The 20899-nt window shown below is 36.6% G+C and overlaps 1 protein-coding gene across 2 annotated transcripts in view; it reads right to left on the bottom strand.

Moving 5' to 3' along the window:
- Positions 1–20899, bottom strand: part of PDE1A (phosphodiesterase 1A) — a 197767-nt gene that overhangs the window by 129009 nt on the left and 47859 nt on the right. Inside the window, exons 1-2 of one of the 2 annotated variants that reach the window (XM_058809759.1) lie at positions 13125–13343; positions 12785–12898 (exon numbers count right to left, since the gene is read on the bottom strand). In XM_058809759.1, coding sequence (XP_058665742.1) covers positions 12785–12888 — 104 coding nt within the window. In that variant the 5' untranslated portion in view covers positions 12889–12898; positions 13125–13343. Of the gene's footprint in view, positions 1–12784; positions 12899–13124; positions 13344–20899 lie in introns of those variants that run through there. The other variant, XM_058809758.1, reaches the window with a different exon arrangement.

Genomic DNA, 20899 nt, shown 5'->3' with positions numbered 1-20899 from the left:
AATTCCTCAAAAACTACTACATATATTTTCTATTATTCATTCAAAGACCCCAAACCATTTTCATGCTGTTCATTTCAGAAAAACCTGTAGTAAAACACACATTGTACCTAAAGGAAAAATTGATTGTTGGATCTTGAAATTTTCTTACATCTCTGAACTGCAGTCTTGTAAATCTAAAGGATTTTCAGACTGAACCACAAAACACCAATACAGCCAGGAACTGGAGTGCATTTAAATATTATTAGATCATAATAGACTGAATAAAAGCAGATGACTGAGCAAATAGAGCCATAGCCTGGCCATGAAGTACTTCTTGCTGAGATTCAGAATTACAATATGCAGCAGCTCTTTTGTGAAAAACCAACTAATTTTCAGAAGTGAAGCATCATATGTAGATTTTTGTAATCACACCCATATAGAAAGCTAGAATTTATCCCATACATGTGGTACTCTGCCAGCTTCAGTAAGGCATGGTTGCCAGCTAAAGACAGACTTCATATAGCTTGTACAATGTAGAAAAATTTCAGTTCCATGCCAGGAGTATCATCATAATGAGAATCATTGTCAAACGATAAAAATGCATTTTAGTGTGAGAAATCACATCTGTTGTCACTTTACAATGCCATTATAGAGCTTTACACAGGATTTTTTGAGTCTATTTCAATTCAGTCACCATATGTAAAGTTGCAATACCATTTTTCATTGCTGGAAATGAAAAGAATACAGTTAATCTCTAAAACCACTATGAATGCTTCCTTTTCCTGAGATTCTTCACTTTCCTCTATTGAAGATGATATAGAAAATGAAGCACAAAGTTTCATGCTATTCCCTTGATCATTCAACCTAAAAATGCATTTGAGATTGCATTCAATATATAAACATTGAAAAGGATTTTAAAATTAAATTCTGTTAATAACAATGTTTTCCCAAATTGTAACGCAATTCAAGAATTCTGCAACTCCTGAGTCCTCCCTTAAACCAAGACGATTTTAGGATTGAACTGAAACCAAGATGATTTTAAGACTGAACTGATGATGAGAATATTCCAAACTTTTACACTAAATAGTCTTAGCTAAAACTCATAGGAAATTATATACTTTCAGCAACTCGTTCTCCACTTTACATTTTGCTTTGAACTTCTGCAGGAACATAAGGATCCTTTCATATCACAAACACAGTGTTTTGGATGCAGCTCTTTGTCTTACAAAGAAGATGAGCACAGTACTAGAAGGCTAAATATGACCTCATTCTAAGACAAGTTTGACTCTGTCCTGTATCAAGAATTTATCTGGTCAAAGCTGATTGTAAGTCAAGACAGGAAAATAGATGACAGAGCTGGCTCCATATGGTTTTATGTCCACCAGAGCAACTATATTTTCAGGAATTAATAATATTAAAATCTTAAGGCATGTTTGCTCTTGTTAAAGCATTAAATCAAAGCAAGATTTTCTTTAAGAATTCTAGTACCATACTTATTTTTTCTTTTTATGTCAGCAGACAATGACCAAATTGTATTACATCTATCACAATTTAGTCTTCTAAAAGGCTCCACTTGTTTTAACACAAATTTTGGTTTGGGCTCTTACAGTGATAGAAGCAACTCAAAGTTTGGATGGAGCTATAAACTTTCACAAATCCCATAACCATTTGAGATTCTCATATCCTGTGTATACCTTGTAATACAGCTCTAGAAACAGATTTGCAGTTTTTGTATGATCAGATTCAAAATGTTTGTCCCTATCTGCTATAAATGCAAACCATTTTTCTTCTAGATAATGTTCACTTTCATACAGCATATGAACCACATTCAGTACATCAGTGGAGAAGGAAAAGGGAAAGGTTTGGTATATTAAACTAAAATTAAGGATCATAAGGTCTAAGCCCCAAGTGTTCATGAGTTGTCCATTTGGCATTCTTGGAAAGGTAATTTCTCTTGCATGGAAACATTATTGCCAATTTTTTATTTCTTACCAAGAAGTCTCTAGGTATGCATCAAGTTTTTTTTTTTAACTACAAAGCCAGGAATACAATTACCCATATAGGTTTATGAGGGTATGGAAACAAAACATTTTAACACTTTCATGTCTAGTTACTTCTAAACATTACATATTTAAATGTTTCTGGAACAGCAGGGACTTTCTATCAATCAAGTGGAGAGAGAATCCCATTTTGTAGTATAGCTTACACAAAGTAGAAAATGGCTAACTGAACTACCCAAGAAAATAACTAAAAACAGAATCAAATATTTCCCTCTTGAAGGCAAAGCCTCCTCACAATTATCGCTATGTATTTACATGTGTATGTTATTACCACTCTTCATTTTGACATGTCTTTGACAATTTTTTTTTAATATTTTAGAGAAACAAGCAGTATTAAATCAATCTGCTTAGAAAGGAACTTCAAAATCAAAAGGTCAAAATAAGCCAAATTTTCTATTTCTCACATTTTAAGTTAACAACAAAATTTATACCAATCAGATGCAGTAGAAATAAACTTATTTTGAAGATTATAAATTTTTTTCACTCCTTTTACATAGACACACACTACTCTAATACTGTCTATCATTCAAGGCTTGCAGTTTTCCTTCCAGAGGCAAGTGTGCTATTTCACTCAATAAATCAAGATAGATTGGTGGTTTTGAGGAGTCTTCAGGATAGAAACAAGGACTCAACACTTTGCAGCACAGAATAATATTGTGCCATATATATAAAATGTGGTAAAGGCACAAAATACAAGCATTGCATTAAGAGATGGAGACAAATTTCAAATACTCACAGGTAAATTAATTTGAAGCTTCATCTTTGTTCCGATTATTTAGAATGAAGACCTATAATGTCTTCATTCATGTATCAAGAAAGATACAATACTAAAATAGGGATTTCTTGTCACAGCAGCATATGCCAGGGGAAAGGTTATCTGTGTCTTACTGCCATTGACTCTTACAGATTTATCCCATAAACCTGGCTTGTCAGCTTTAACTGAATCATGGCTGGTGAGCATGTCCTGGTAGCTATTGAAACAGAGAACCTTCTTTGATACTTCAGCAGTTTTCTATGAAAGAGAAGCATCTCATTTTCAATTACCTATAAAATCCAAGGTCTTTCTAGTTACGCTGAAAACAAGTAAATCAGAGTTGGTCAGCAATTTTATAATTTAACTTCTTCAATGGAAAATTTCAGATTTCATGCACAACTTACTTTGCTTATAAAATTATATCTATCTCAGAGATTTCCTGAGTGTAGGTAACTATTTCTCTAGATTTCTCAGAGATCAGGACATCTTTGCAGCACAGGGACTAGGACAAGCAGCTTTCAATTAAACAGGCTGCAGCAGTTTAAGGGTTTGGAAGTTGAAAAGGCAGAAAGAGATACTCATTTAAAATTTTTAGAGGCATTTCAGATTACTCATTCTTCTTAGCTTTTAATCTTGGTGGCCTTTTCCAAGGTTTTTTTATATATTCTTCAGAGCAGGAATTCTGCATTCCAGCCCACCCCGATGGAAATTAATGCCAATGGTGTAATGCTTTTTGCAGTGCAGTTACCTATGCATCAGAAAATCACACATTGAAGATATAAAGGAACTGTGAAAAGAGACAACAATTTGCAACTCCAGCTGAGCCTGGAATATCTGGCATTTCTGCCAAACAGGTATCTGAGTTCTCTTAAGCTAACGTATTTGAGATTAGGAAATACAGTGATATAAATAAAAAATCTTCAGTTTAGAAGAAAAATACTCAAACCTTCATCAAGCCTTTCATAAAAATGGCAAAAGAAAGCTACAGAATTATACTAAGAGGTGTCCAAGGTATTGCAAAATAAAAACAAACCAAAAACATAAACTATTCAAAACACAGTAAATAAAAATACAAAATATACAATGGCAGGTAAGCAAGATGTTAGGTGTTGATTCTTTAATAAATTCTGCCGACAACACAGAAGGGAAAAAAACTTATTTAATTTCAAATTTCCCAGGTAGAACAGTTCTATATAGTAGAACATTTGAATAAAGAAGTAAATTCTACCCAGCAGTTTGTTCTTTACTCTGGCGTAAATTACACTAACAGTGAACAATTCAAATGTAGCTGCCTTCAAACACTATTTATCAGAGAAATTCACAACAATTAAATGTCTCCATAATATTTATGGAGGCTGCTTGTTTTCCTGGGGCGCCAAAAGTCTGGAGAACGTTTGGGTCAAACAAACTGCAGCCAATGTCAAACAATAGATAAAGGAGCATAAGCACTTGTACAGACAAACATCTTCCGTGAGGTCGCTCCTAGTTAAATAACACTGCTTCAAATAATATCTGCATTATGCTTGGAGGGTTGAACAGCTGGAATTCAACTGAGAAACTTACTAAATACATAGCAACACAATCATGCAAAAATGCTAAATGATAATGACTACAAACATGAGATCAGTGAAGACGAGAAAAAGCACTTTTTTTTTAATGTTGGAGTGATATTTATAGCGCTGCTAATCCTGAAAAAAGCAAAGCTTTAATATCCATGTTATTTTAATGTTTTCCAGCACATGATACCTCAAGGTAAAATGGCTTTTCTGGAACATCTAAAATCAGACATATTTGCATAAATTGTCAAAGAGACAAGCAACTTGGGAATGCTTTTTGTCATTTCACAACACTGACTCAAATGAGCACACTTCTCTTACTCATTCAAAATAAACCACACTAAATCTCATTACAGTCCGGCTTTGTGTACAGAGCATAAGCAGCACAATTGTAGCTAATGAGTATTCATTCTCAGATCATTCACTTCAAGAATAAAAAATCTAATAAAGCACTTTTCAGCTTTTTTTTTTGATTTGCAGATTCACGAGATATTGCCAGCAGTGGCAAAGGGCCTTATAGCCAAGGCAAACAACCTGGTTATAGGTTACCCAGCAGTATTTCACTGATTCAGCTGAGGTGCAAATAAATGATTGCAATTGTCCTGAATTAGCCCAAGCACACAACACGGATGTTTATCCTGGCCTTCTTTCAGGCCAGCTATTTGTAGGCTACAAAAGCACAGATGTTATCTGTGCATCATAACTCTGCAGTGACGTGGGCACTGCTTGATCTTCATAAAACCTGCAAGTTCAAAGTTAACCTTTCAAAAACACCAGAACAAAGTTGAACCCTCAGAAGAAGTTCACATTTGATCAACATCTTCTGTCATGTTTTGTTACAACACTAGGTACCCTGGGACGAGATTTACAATACCATAGAATCAAGGACTTGAAACATAACAAATGCAAGACCATTACAGTTTTCTTAGAGAGCTGCTCAAGTGAGACCATCTTCTTTAACTTCAGGTAGTCCCAGCCTCAGACAACTCTCTGCATTGTAAGGACGCAACTAGGTATGAAAACACAGAGGGAATCCAGCCCAGGAGCCAATAAATATTAAGAAAAAAAAAAAAAAAAAAAAAAAAAAAAAAAAAGCTATTGCTGTTTTTACCATAGAAGAAATCCCTGGGTGGTATCACTACCAGTCACACTAGAACAGCTAACAAAGAAACCACAAGAGCATGGAGTAAGCAATCAGAGTTGGGAATCAAGAATGTATTGTGGGAAACAACCCACAGTAACTGCAGAAAATGGTCACCTTTTATGGATATTGTATCTGAAAAACTCACTCCACTCACAGAAAACCAACCACTTTGGAAATCACGTTTTTAGCAAAATCCGCAGGAATAAATACAATATCATGTTAACAGCATTTGACTTCACAAATAAAATTACATCAGCTGGCCAACAGTCAGAATCACAGAAGCTTTTAGGAGCAAGTCACATACTCCTTTAAAATCACTATTCCTTGCATGTATGTGTTCAGAAAATGTGTGTCTGTGCTGTGACCAGCTGTAGCCTTTAACAGAAACTGGATGTAGTAGTTCTTTACAAATCTAAGCATCTTTGTAAGAGAAAAGAGAGGTCAGGGAGAAGGCTGGCTTCTTCAGTCTGCAGCACTGCCTGACTAATTGCAAAGCTTTATGGACTGTGAAAACTGAGTCATTTCATTGTCAGCTGTAACTTTGTAAGTGATGTACTCAATTTCTGTTTAGCTTCCCTTAACCACAGCAGAGTGCAATTTTCTCTCCATTTAGTCACAACTGCTCAGTTTTCCCCATCTCCCTAGTAAAATGAAAGGATTTACTTTGTATGAAGTTCTGACTGCCTCTATAGAGCCTCTTTATGAAGCCTTGTTTTAAAAGTTCCACAAATTGCATTGGTGACCTCAAGTATGAAATGAAATTGTATGGGAAGGCAGTAAAGGAAAAAAATCAATCCAAAGACCTGCTGTTGTCTGAGAAGGTGTAAAGAACTCTGTCACTGTGCAGTCTGTGGGCCAAGCCTAGTCCATTTGCCCCTTAGCTGGTTAGTTGGTTATTTCTCTTCCTTTTGGAAGGCTTTGAATGTCTGGAGGGGGTTTTGACAAAAATAAACCTTTCATGTTAGATACAATACAGTAGTACTGGAGGACTTGCTACCAGAGTAGGTCTTACACCTTTTTTGCAGTCTTATTTGTCAAATAGTCTCCAGTAAATGGTAGCAGAAATAATTGCAACTGTTTTGTTCTAGCCCTTCTCCAGAGATTATACCAGGAGCAAGCCAGATCAGAGAGAAAACACAAACAAAATGGAACAGTACTAAATGGGTTCACTCCTAAAGGATTATTTTGACATCTTACAGGAAAAATTCTGTCAGGCACAATTTTGATAAACCTGAGGTCATGTTTCTCTTTTAGATGTATGAAGTGAATGCCTATTTTTATTATAGCTTCCACTGGTAACTATGTAATTTCAGTATTTAGGCATTTGCATTTTTCTAACTCTATATAATTAGCAAGACAAAAGGCCTTTTCTTCTCCTATCCAGATATTTTGACTTCACTCTGTTGTGGAGGTGGAGCAGAACCTGGGAGTTGCATGTGGGAGGGCAATAGGAGCTCTGAGGTTTTGACCCATAGCTCTGAGAAACTGTGGCAGGCCTCAGTGGGCAACAGCTAAATTAGAGAATGAAGTTTTTAAAGAAATGTTTGTAAAAATTGGTCAGCAATCAAGGACCCCTACACAAGGAGTTGGTAGGAGCTCAGGAGGAAAGTCATTATTTGTGTAGTCAGCTACACACAATCTCTTTCTAAGCAGAGATCTGAATAGAACACTTATAAGGTGAATAGCCACAGAAACTATCTTTTAGGAAATTTTAGAAGTCTCAGTTGTAACATAAGTACAGTCAGATGTATAAGCTAAAAAAAAAATAGAGAATATATAGATTTAATTGTAGTTTAGTAGTCAGCTTCGTAAAATGTTATCTTTAATTTCCTTTTCATTGTCCTTAGATATAATACTTAATTTTAATTGGACACCAACGTGAGGGATGTATAAACATGTTCATTTAAAGCTCTAATGGGGAATCTCAGTATTTTATTGTATTATACAGAGACACCTGTAAAAACACTGCTGCTGTTCTTACTGGTATCATAGGCAAAATATGATTTGTGCACACATTTGTGCACAATTCTTCAATTTGCAATCATTTCTAGTACAGCTTCCTATGGGCACAGCAATTCATCTACTCACAGTAAACTGGAGGATCAGCATTTATTCTAAACCATCAACAGCATTGGTACATGCCAGAAATTGAAAGAAATTAGTATGAACCTGAAAATTAATTCTGTGCCCATTATCCATATTATAATAATGGAAATACCTTTCCAACAGTAAAATAATATGACTGGATATAAAAGTTCCCTAAATTTCTAATGTTAAGTAGCTTAACATCTAGACTTATTGAAAATTTGAAATTTTTCATATTATGTTTAATTAGATACATATTTATAAGCTACAAAATTATAATTATAAATTGTTAACCGGACTACTCCAGTGCAGAAACACACTTTGCTTTCAAAAGCAAAAAAAGCTGTTCGCAATTTATAATGAAACTATTCTTAGGTAATTATAGCAATAATGAAACGTATATCAATCAAAAGGCATATCATCATATACCTTCCATTTTCTTTTTAGAGCATTTCTGAAATCAATTTTAATTTCACTTAAAGTCCCCTTAGAAATACTTGTAATTTTGATTACTATTAAGAGCTTATGACTTCATAGGAAAGTTTTCACATCACAAGAAAGTAAAAATAGGTAACACGACAAGTAAAAAGTACTTGAACTATATACCCATTTGTTCCTGATGTAGTTAGCAGTAAGTGAAAATCTGTCTTGCTACTTTTAACCAGAGGTATGCACCTGTAATTCTGTCTCTTCTCCTCTTTTTGTTTATTCAGTACTCACAAATTTATACATTTTTGTATCATAATATGTTCTGTTTTGATAATCTCTTCAGTTAAGCTATACTGAACTACTATAGTTGAGATAAATGGACCACAGAAACAAGGGCAATAAGCAAACAAAGCAAGCATGAAATAAAGTATAAAATAAATTGTAAACAAGCAGCTTGAAAAAAGAAAGACTTGTGTCATATCTGGAAACTGTTCTACTGGTGTTCCACCAGTATCCATGGACCTAGTGAAGGAATGACTGTTCTCTAAATAAAATTACCCATTCTAATCTGTTTTAGACCTAACTAGGCTGCTAATCTGGATTCTATTCAATGTCCTTAAAAGAATGCTATCTTCTGATAATTTAGCAGGTGCACAGGAAGCCATTTTTCTACTTTCTTTGACATCAAGCCAAATTTCCCCAAATCAGTGACTAAGGCTCCTTTTTGTCTCAACAAAATGTGTATGCATGCAATTTGTCACTGCAGCATTGCAGGATCAACAAACTGGGTGTACATGCCTGTCCCTTTCAGCACCTAAGGCAACTTAGACTCTCCTTCCTGCAGAAATCAGGGTTTCTTAATGTTGAATGTTGAGGAAAAGAAAGGGAACAAGGTAAGGAAAGAAGCTTATGACTGTTTTTCAAATCCCTTTTGCCAGAGACATTATCACAAATTAGTTTTAACCAGTGATGGCAATAACACATTCTCATTTTAAAGCAGTAAAAATTTCATAAAGTAGTCGATACCAACCACATGTGAATTTCCAGTCCCCAAGTTCCTGGAATCTTGGACTTTAACTTTTCTCATTCAGACATTTTTCTGGCCAATTAGAGACAGTTCTAGCAAAACAGATATTTATGAAAATCAAGTTAATTACTCACTAATGAATTCAAAGCTCAGAAAGGGAGCCCACCCCTAATACTATGTCCATCAGTGTTGACGATAGCAGAACCTGCTTGCAAAGGTACCTAAGATGTCTACTTTCAAAATAAAAAAAGATGGTGGGGGGGGATGTCTGGCTGTTCTGCATTGACATTGAGTGAAGTGGCAAAAAGACACAACAGACAGCACACGATTTCACACACCAAGGAACAATACAGACTTAAGTCTACGTGCAGATTAAGGAGAATACCAAACACTGCAAGGCCAGTAAGCATAAAGACATCTGCTTCATACCCGGTTCTCTGCATTCCAAATCAAAATGCTTTTAAAAAGCAGGTTTTTTTCTGAGCTCCCTAGCAGCAGAAGACAAACTCTCCTAGGCAGCAAATCATCTGGATCTATTGACACCATAATACATTTAAGCTGGCAGTTTATTTACTGTCTAAAGAAAGATTCAATCCAATAGAGAATAAGTGTTTGTGAGAGAAAAGGTGTAACTGGTGGCATTTAAACAGGCTGAAAAGGAGCCCCTTGGCTGGGCTGTGACAAGGTGTTTTTTGAAGTGGAAGATATACAACACTCCCCTTCAGTCAGGCAGCTGGAGTTCCTGCAGTGGCTTGAATGGCTTTTGTTTTTATTCTTCTGCATAGCAGAGAATTAAAAAAGCCACACTATTACATAAGTTATTTAGCTGCTCCTTGTTATTTGTTTTTGCTTTCTCCATGAACTACAAAACATTAGAAGCTTGCAGTCTGCACACTGAAAATATCTCAATTCAAAAACCAGAAGCTACAGTCAAGACAAATTTACATGACTCTTTCACACTTCTTGTTTCACTGAGCTTGTGTTTTATATATTCAGGCATCAATAAAATCAGCACCAATGCTAAGGATCAAGTTATGAAATTCAAATATCTTCTCTGACAGATAATGTCCTTGGTTGCAGCACTGCTGCAATTCCAGTGTAAGGAAAACAGAGTGGGATTTTTACTTGACATCTGAAAGTAAGAACTTGGCTGTAAAGCATCATAAACCAAATAAAAGTTATATATCATTTTAATTTTATTCCAAACATCCCAGTCTTTATTGCAACACTTAGGCTAGCAAGATCTATGAAAGCCTATGGAATTGAGAACCTATAAAAAGCCCCTTCACTCAAGCTTCCACAGTGACAGCTTTTCTTATTGGGCATTCAAATAAGGATTTTCATTTAGCTTTAAGTGCATTCAACTCACCTATCTTCTAGAATAGCCTCTATTTCATAAAAATTAATTTTAAAAAGCCAACAAGCTAACAACAAAAATACTCCAAGACATACAAGGTTAAATGGACTTCTGCTGCCAAATTTTTAATTAAAAGTCTATTATGAAAAAAGATGTAATGCTAGCAGAAAATTAAAGCTGATTTTTAATAAGGGTCTATTGTACAGCTTTTGAACTCTATTCAGATAGTTACCTAAGTTAAATCCAATGTTCTTTCAGAAATAATGACCTGCTTGCAAGAAGATAATCAGCACTCTTGACTGGCAAAATACTGTAAAACTACATTGAAATCACATGAACATTATGTAGGTCTATGGACTCTATCAGCAAGAACAGATTCAGCTTCATAATTCAAACCACGAAGTCCTGACTTCAGTGTAAATATACTACTGCACACTACTTTAAAAGCTCAATAATTTGTCATCATATGTAGTTACATCAACAGTTCCCATCTCTAAGATGAAACAATTCTCCCAACTGTTTATAAAAGATTTCCTCCCAAGTCAGATCTGGCAGTTGCACTTATCTGTCCCTCTCCCCTACCATATATAAACATGCTTCTGCTTTGATATCTGCCCACAAAAAAATGAATCCTTTTCCTTAATGATTGATGCTTATAGTATAAAGTGAGCCCAGATATCTACTCCGGAAATTTCAATTCTTTGAAATTTCCCCATATAATGTTCATAATATCGACTAGTCAGTGATTTCCAATTGACTAGTGAATAATTAAAATGGAATATTGGTAATTCTGAAAAACAGCTGAGAACATATCTAATAATATAACCTGCTTGCTTTTTAAGTACACGTATTTATTTTAGCATCACCTTGTCGCAACATTCATGAGGTTGCCTGTAAAAGGTGTGGTGTTTCCAAACAGGTAAGTTCCATTTTTTTATTGACACACTACAAATTCCAAATATCATCTTAACTACTCCTAAAAAAGCATAAACCTTATTTCCTGGAGGTCTTGTACTGTGTCACAATGTTGAGTTACTTGCATTAGTTTGTTGAATGGCACCATTCCAGAGGCAGCTGAAAGGAAACGCTTTAACCCAAGAGTCTAGTGCTAACAGAGAACTTACAGAGCAAAAACAGCAGCTAAGACCCTACTAATGGAAATCAACACAAATTGATGGAGGTCTTTGGCAGCAGAAACTCAGGGGCAAAATGTGTTACATCATCAAACAATCAAAATATTTGCTCTGCTGTGTACACTTTGGAGATTTTATGGGGACATTTTTCCCAAAAATGCGATAAACAGAGTGATGATAGGATTCAGAGCAAATATTCAAATGCATATCACAGAGAAGTTATGATAAATCCCTGGCCACACCTGAAAAGTGACTTTCCAATCAAGCAAACCAATTTCTCCTTAAAGAAAGCAGATGGTGGAAATCCCCTTCCCCACAGCCACTTTGAGTCTCTACCCAATGCACAAGGGAAACAGGCAGTGCCATAGCTGACACATCTAATCCTCCACACTTAAATAACCTGTTTACCTTCAACAGCTGAGGCACTATTTAGCATCTGTGGAATATCTTTAGAAATCCAGGATTACAAATCTTCCCAGCAAAAATAACAGTGCCATTTCTTTGCTTCAACAAGTGTAACATGCATTTATTTGTAACATCCTGACATCAGCTTTCAGATCAAAAACCTGGCAAATACTGAAAAGGAGATGTTGACATTTGAGGGGTTTAGAATGCACTAGTTTGATAGAGTTTACTCTGACAGGTTGCAGATGTTTATTTACCGATCATTTGCACTGAAATGAAAATTGCATTTGAGAGCAGTGAATTAGACACAGCAGGTACACAGTGATGCCCTCAAATACTCCTTGAAATAGTTTCTAGCATTATTGAACACCAAAATAATTGACAAAAACCAGACAGAGCAGCTTCCTAATACCTAAGCACCTTTTAATATTTACTTCTTTACCTTCAGTCTTAAAGAGAAAGTATTAGTTCCTCCTATAGAATTGCAGTAATATACTTACCCATACATACTGACAACAATGATGAAACAGCTCCAGAAATGCTGATTCTGAAGATAACATTTACAAAATCATATCAGAGATATGGAAGTGCTAACTTGGAAGGACTTACCTGTATTTCAATTTGGATAATAACTCTCACTTATACATCTTTTAAATGAGATGACTGAATCTAATAGAGAGTCTGACATTAATCTAAGCACCATCGTAAAGCAGAACGATGTACTGTATTGTGGGAGCAAATACTGTTCACAGCTTAAAGATAACTCTCCCGTTTGCTAATTAGACATTTTAACAAACAGAAGAAAATTATCTTTCCCAAGGAACAGAAAAAAAGCCAAGGAGACAAGCTACTCACATTCCTTTGAGTCGTTGCCACATTTTCTCTGCATGTCCTCCTATTTGGTACTGTACAGAGGCGCTTTCCAGTTCCCGAGTTGTTTCTGTCGCTCGAGCCCCCATCGTTATTGTCCTACAGCGATACAGTTACAGTCAGGCTCAGCAGCAAGTAAAAGCAGTCCTTAGTCCACTACAAATTTCAGAAGATCCACGCATGTTAGACAGTAGCTGCTGTCATAGCAAAACACATCAGAATTACAACAGCTGAGGGACGATCCTGCCTGAATCGCTATTCACTTTGACAGACAAATCCACTCTTCCCCCCCAAGCACAGAGCAAGTACACACAGCTCCTCTGACCTCACAAGTCTAATCCATACGGGAGAGCCAGCTACTTATACTACTGACTGCTCAAGCTCCTTTCTCATGCACTTTTTCTGCTGTAGGAATACACACAGAAGCACAAAAGAGTCCTTAAAATGGACTATAATTCATTGCCATGCAGAATAAATGTGAATGGCTTTAACAATCCAGAAGGAAAGAAAGGCTGGTTTCTGCTTTGCAGGTTGGAGAAACAGGCTGCAATAGGAAAGCAGATGGTAGATGCCAGTATCAGCCACATCACCCTACAAAAAGAGAGTATGTTCAAATGCCAGAGCTTTCCTCTCTTTAGCTGATCCTGAGTTGTTTCTTATTGAATAAATATCTACCAGCCTGTCAATAAAAATATGACTGCACAAATGCTAAGTCAGTAGCACACTTCTAAATCCCTGCTGAAGAGAAATCAGCGAGCGCTACAGGTTGTTATTGAAGGAATATGCTGTAATGATGCCTGTTCACCTTCTCCTAGCAACTCCACTCAGCAGGTAACTGTCAATTTTACTGGTGGAAAATGCAGCAGCTGCAAGACAGCCCACTCTGTGAGTCCTCCGGGACAGCAGCATGTGTGTGTCAAAATCTGATGCTGAACTCTGTGTGTCTGCCAGCAGAAAAACAATTAAGTGCATACAAACAGCAAAAGGGTTGAGGATTAATCAGTACATGAGCCATGCAGCAGATCGCCTGCTCTGCCTTCCAAGTGCAAACCAGAGAACCTGTCTGTACAGCCCAAGTCAGGGCTGGGAGAGGGCAAAGGAGGAGATTTCCCTGCTGCTTGCTCAGTCACAGACTTAAATTTGCACAGCGCTTCTCTACTCTGAAAACAGCACCTGTCTTGGTTGGTGAGTAAAAAATCTTCATTTCTGAAGCAGCAGCCAAATAATCAAATATACCCGAGACTTATCTCAGTGATCGTGTTTGTTTCAATCAGACTAAGAGCGGTGCAAGAAGCCAGGCAAGAGCAGTGTGCCAAGAGGGAGTAAATGTGTCAGCTTTGTCAGCTACTGGTGCCACTGCCAGTTGGGAAAAGGAGCTTTGGGTCCACATTGGAAAAGTCAGGATGAGAGTCCTCAGATGGCGACTGGAAGGAGCCTAAGAGTGAGGGAGGAGTATTTCAGTATGGTTATAACTAAACAGCTTTATCTGTGTTAAATCCTGCAACAGAGTGAGGTAACGAGCATTCCTGTCTGATGCAACTGGCAGAAATGGATATTAATACTAAGTTCTCAGGTTCCCACAGGAAAATAAAAAAAGGGGCTCAGAGCTTTGAAATAATATGAACATTTCACAATTTCCTAATCAATTTTTTTTCCTCTATGGCAACCTTTATGCATTTTATAGAGATAAATTACACCCTATGAGAGCTATAAACCAGTTTGAGTTGCATCTTTTGCATGCTAAGAGCCAATCCCATTAAATTTACTAATAATTTCTGAAAAGCAGCCACTGGATGAGTAAAATCACTTTGAATTTTCAAACATTAAGACAAAAAAGAAGAAATGCAAATATGTATTTTTAACAACTGTAAGTCATTTATTTGGTCAAATGCAGGACTAATACCTTTGAACAACTTAAAACCTTCCAAAGTTTCCACTCCTGTTTTGCATGGAGTCCAACCAAAGTTTGTAGGAAAGAGCATAAATATTCTTCCATGGAATAATTAATAAGAACATCTCACACTAATCTGGGCTCTTCTCGGCCTTCTAACTGCCAAATATCTGAAGAAAAGCAAAGAAATTAAGTATTTATAGAAACCACATAAACCTCCGGGGACAGTGTGGAATTTTAAGGGCCTCCACAAGTATTTCCAGCTCTTGTTGTCCAACTCTACAATGAAAAAAAAGTGGTGTTTGCAAGCTGTTCTCTCTCCCTCAAAAGGAATTCAGTAGTTGAAGATACATTGCTTTGATTTACTGGAGAACACTATAATGAGAAGGCAATATCCTCCTGGAAGGAAGGAGCAAACTACCCAAACAGTATCCCTGTAAATGGAGACACCTGCCAATGTCACCAGAACTCCACAAAGGAAAATTGTAAAACCTCTGCTCCCTGAAGGACCGTGCCACTACTACAACAGAAATTCCAAGAGCAGAAGCACCCAGCATGGCTTAAGCAAAAGACAAACACAGCAGCCTTTGCTCCAAAGGTTTGTCCTGAGAATTGATAGAGCAAACCACCAGAGAAGACACTAAAGGATGAAATTGTATCTCTGAAAGTTAAAGAGCAGGAAACAAAAAACCAGAGAGATAAGGCATTTGAAACCAAGAAATTTACCAGAACGTGTCCTGTAGTTCCCTAGGGAGACAGAAACAAACTATCTAAAACAAAAGAGGAACTTTTAAGTTATCTGGAAAACACGAGCAAAAAGCCCTCGTGGAAACACTGGGAAAGGAGAGACCTTTCCTCCCTTTAGCTTCTGTGAATAAGGCTCAGAGGAAGAAGTAGCTGAGCCTACATCCTTGCCCTGGCTCAGTGCAGGGCACACGAGGCTGCGAATGAGAGGGCCAAGGCAGTGCCTCCCCAGCTCCTGCAGCCACAGCCAGCATGCCTGCCCAGACACTCTGACCCCTGCCCTGCAGCACGAGCAGCTCTAAAGATACAGAACACTAAACTGTGAGCAGCTACCTTAGAAAGCAAGGCCAGTCTAGAGGGCTAGTATCTGAAATGAAAAATTATCCTTCACTTTGCTTCTTCCCACTTCCTATTCTTGAACCAGTTTTCTGTTCTTGCCTTACCTATCTCATCATTTGTGCTACAGTGCCAGCAAGTTGTTGCTACAGTCCATGTAGCAACATGTAGTTGCTATGTAGTTCCACGTAGTCCATGTTTTTCCTCCCCAAAAAAATCTTTTTTGTACTTTGTCCACAGTTTTTTCTGTTATTTTTAGATTTCAGTTTAAAACTTCCATTATAAAGTGAACACACACTTCTATTAGCCAATATGGAGACACATTAAAACAGGAATAATTAACTTCTTCACCCTTAATTTTGGTGATAAGAAAACTCTCCCAGTGACATATAATCCTCAGATAAGAAGCAACACTTAATGGAAATTTAAACTAAGATTTTTTTTCATCTAGATGTAATTCACTCCAGTAGTAATATCAATGCAAATAAATAATTTTAAAATATATGCACCAGTAAAGAAATCAGATTGTCTTTTCAATATTGACTACTGACAGACCTTTACAGTTATGCTAAAATCAAACAGTTGCAATGAAAAAAACTTACCTTGAAACTGGGAAAATCCTGCAGCTCCACCAGTTAATTAGCTATAAGAAGAGGAAAGGGATCATGCAGGTTTTGATGAGGAGAATAAGAGCTTTATTTTAAAGACATTCGCAGCTTCTGAAGGGAAATCAAATACGCTGTTTGCTGTTTTGTTTGAAATTCATCTTCAAAACATCTAATTCATGACACATGGAAAATAAGAAAGTATCAAGAGACCTGCAGGGTGACTTGTCAAGCTAATACCCATGCTTCCAAACGTGACAACACAAACCTCCCTGCGGTGGAACCGCAGGAGAGCCATGAAACAATTAAGAAATCTGAAAACATAGGGGAAAAAAAACAAAACAAAACAAATCCTCAAAAAGATAAGATAGGTTTATTGTAATTATGACAGCAGGTATTAGATTTGCACGCTGTATGTCCTGGCCCTGCTCTGCCAAGCACTAATACACATTTAATTTTTAGCAGGTAAAGATTGCATGTATTTGCTGGGTAAGACAGGGTTCAACAGCACTGTAAATAACAGTTAAACCACTGAAGAACTGCCTGCCAGTGGACTCGAGTGCTACAGGGTGCTTTGTGAACAGAACCTAAGATAGCAGAGATATCTCATCACTCAAATTCCACCCTTGCAGAAAAGGAATGGTTTGTTAGTCAGTGTTCTCCTTTTGTTCTCCCCATGAAAATAAAATGTATTTTCATTTGTGATATACAATCCTCTTTTGCACAAGCAGAGTTTCCCTCTCGCTTGCAATGTCCAAATATCTGAATTATTATTCAATAGGAAGCACAGCAGAGGAAGAAGAAATATTTGGTCTTATTAAAGTTCATTGACTTTATTTAAATACATAGGTCTCCAGCAATCTGCCAATGGAAAAATATTGATGTTACAGTAATCTTGGACTCTCCAAGATTCTATTGGATTCTCCACAGAATATATTAACAAAATTAGTACAGTTACATAATTGAGGAATAGCAACTTTATAAAGTTATGCATATGGTCTACTCAGTGTATTGGCATTGACTCAATTAAGTAGGCAAACGAGCTGGGTTTGATACATTAACAGTGCTTACTTAGATGACCTATATAAGGAGACCAAATAGGAAACATTTTCCCCTTTATTTTTACTTTAGTATTTTTTGCACCATCTGATTTACCATATTTTAGGCTTGTTTATATAATTACTAAAATGTGTATATTCATTTATGTGTCCTTCAAGTATCAACTTTAAGTTTGGCAAGGAGAAAAACCACCTTTTGTTTGTTTGTTACGTGCACATCCTATCATATTGGTAATGAACATAGTGTCAGATTTATCAAAGCTTTTAGGCAATTAAAAATACCCACAAAGGCTTGCAAGAAAATTAGCTAAAAAGCTCAGAGCACAAATAGATATATATCTGCAAGTCTACCTATGACACATAAAGACCTTATCACATTTGATTGTTCAATACTGCCCCTTACTAGAAGCAACCAGCACCAAGAGCCTCTCACAACTGTGTGGGTGTTCACAGACCAATTCAGTGCCAGGTAAAGTCAGGTTTATTAAGGGAGATGTCTGAAATCTGCACCCATGCTGGACCTCACTGCAGTCTGCAGAATTTAGTTGTTCAGGCACCCTGTTAAGCACATCTATCTTTAAGTTTACTTTGAATATGATCTTACACTCAATTTAGAACCATAGAATCAGTCATTGAATTCAGTGAACCAAACAATCTGACAAATTCAAGAAGATGGAGAGAGAGAGAGAGAAAAAAATGAGTAATTGCCAAGATACGTAATACATGAGAGATGCATTATGGATAATCTGAAAAAAAAAAATAACTGCAGATGAAAACTTGCTACTGCACCCTAAGCAGAAAAAACAGAATGAGATAAACAGTGTGTCTTGAGCAGCTGGACCTAGAAAGAGGCTTTAGAACCAAAGTTTCAAAAGAGACAGCAGTCAATCAAGAAGAAACCAAATGTTCAGTAGAAAGTGTATTGCATATCAGTGAATGAAATGACACAGAAGTGGTTCACGGCAGGATGATTAAACATCTTGACCTGCTTTGTAAGACAGATGCTCAGTTGGCATCTACATCTTTCTCCAGGTATGTTTAAACTGGTCAGCAGAAATTCACTAGTAATTTGAGCTAAAAGATAATTATTTCACACACAGGGGGAAAAAACAGATGTAGAATGAGCAAAGCATGGTCAGTACAAACCAGTTTTGAGATTTTCTTCAGTCTTACTTCCCTTCCAAAGTGACTATTTTATAACTTCTTAGTATTTAATTGCAGTACTTCAGGAAAGAAAAGATTACTGTAGAGAGCTATGACAATTGGAATACATTTTTCTGAAAACAGCAATTGCACATAGCTCATACAGTATCAGAGGGCAATCAGCACAACTGAAGAAAAGAGATTACAGATTTTTGTAAATTACAGATTTTTGTAAAAGGCTTAGTGACTTTTAGCTTCTTTGTTTGGAATGAATTGGATGGTATTGAAAAGCATAAATTGAAATGGAGGAGTGACATTCATGGAACAAACAGAGGGTTTTAAGAACTCCTTAGGAAACAACTTAGCTACAAAACTAACGTGCTAATTTTTGCAAAGAGAGGAGACTGATCTAGAACTGCCGTCAGCATTGAAATAAGAGAGACTGAAATTGCCACAATCACAAGGGTGATGTTGTACTTCATAATAACATGAGATTGATACCTAACGATGTCAGAAAGGCAAGACTACCCCCATAGTGAAGCACAAACAGTTGTAGAATAAATACAGATGTTTCAGACTAATTAGGCTCCTTTTATCAGAGCCCATTGCCTATTTCCTCACAATTTGGATGCATTCAATTAATCCTCTAGGAGGTGTTATACCTTTGATAATCATGTACAGAAGAGGTAGTGGTAAGGTATAAAAGTCATTTGAACACAAAAGCTGTGGTTAAGCGTGAAAAACTCTAACTGCCAAGTTAATGGTACCTGCATGTAACTGGAAAAGAAAGAACATGGAATACCAAACAACAGGAAATGGTAAATCTAGATATGACAAAGCTTTTGCCAGTATATCCTACTGAACTACACCAGCTATAAAGAAAATAACTAATTCATGCTGGAAATAAGTGTAGATATAGAACGACATGGAGTCATTCCAGCTAATCATTGTCTAAAAGAGATTTTTCTAGCAATCATGTTGAGCCACTCCACAAAGAAAACAAGAAAATAATTTCCTTTTGCTAAACACTACTTACACAAGGACCACAGCAACAAGAAATTGTTTCTTGATATTTATAATATCAAGCAGATGCCAACAGAGAAAAAATTATTTTCATCTCAAACTACAGAGATCAACTTGGGAAGCTACCCTGACTATAGCTATTTTTACTGTACAGAAACTTTCCACTAGTAGCTATCCCAAAGAGGGGGAATCAAATCATCCCACCCCACACAGGATTCCTTCAAAATCTTAATTGATTGCCTTGACTTTTGGTGCAGTTCTGTACATGTTGGAATATGCACAGTAATACCTGATTCAGAATTAGTGTGTTCAAACCTCCACACTTCAGGGAACTGCTGCAGAATCTGAAATCTAAGGGCAGCTGAAAAAGCCCTTTCTTAACATATTCTGGATTTTAACCTTAATTTCAGCAAGATGTTTTCCATGTTTTGGCTTTTAAACACCTTAAACATTGAGTGGATTATTAAGCTGATAGAGAAAATCAGCAGCATGAGTATTTTTTTTTTCATTTTGCTTACCAAAGACCTTCCCAGTACCTAAACTACATATTACATATTGGTCCTCAAATTTGGAAAACATTGATTGGTCCCTGTGGCCTATCTTAAACTGAAATCTGCTTATTGTTGCAGTATTAGAAGATAGGTCTATTCCTAAACACTGATCAGCCATTACAGAGTTTAAAACCTGTCTGAATCATTGCTGCATTATTCATAGAATTTTAGAAATTATGCTTTCCTATAGTTACACAACAAAGTTTTCAGTGAAAGATTGCATTTCATAGAGAAAATAGTTTTGCAAAAACATTAGATGCATTCAAAAAGTTTGAGTTGCATTCTGTGAAGATACAAGTATACTAGTGAATGTAACTGAAGCCAAACTATGCAGTTTCATAAAAAAAAATACTGGTTTAGTGGATTTTTAGGAGGAAACCTAAACCTCTCAAATTACCAAGTGATCCTTTTCTGTCAATAGTATGGGTATTTTTAAATCACAGAGTTCAGGAGTGAGACTGTCACTGGGAAGCTGCAAGCAGTTTATGAGTCCTCATGACATTTCAAAAGGCAAGTGACTGACATGGCTCTGTTTGGTGACACAGGACCCTGAGCAGCAATGCTTTCCAGCACCTCCCACTCAGATAAAGTGTTATCCTTCTCCCATTCACCTGTCCAGTAAAGGAGTTATCCACAAATCCTGCTTGCCACTCACAGAAGAGTATGCAGTCAGAAGCAAAAAGGTTACAACTCACTTTCAGGGAAAGTGAGACCACTTCTGGGCTCAAAATGTAAGCTGCAGCAGAGCA

The sequence above is a fragment of the Ammospiza caudacuta genome, chromosome 8 (genome assembly GCF_027887145.1).
Source record: "Ammospiza caudacuta isolate bAmmCau1 chromosome 8, bAmmCau1.pri, whole genome shotgun sequence".
Classification (NCBI taxonomy): Eukaryota; Metazoa; Chordata; class Aves; order Passeriformes; family Passerellidae; genus Ammospiza; species Ammospiza caudacuta.
The sequence above is the reverse complement of the archived record's forward strand: the minus strand, read 5'-3'. Positions and strand labels throughout refer to the sequence as shown.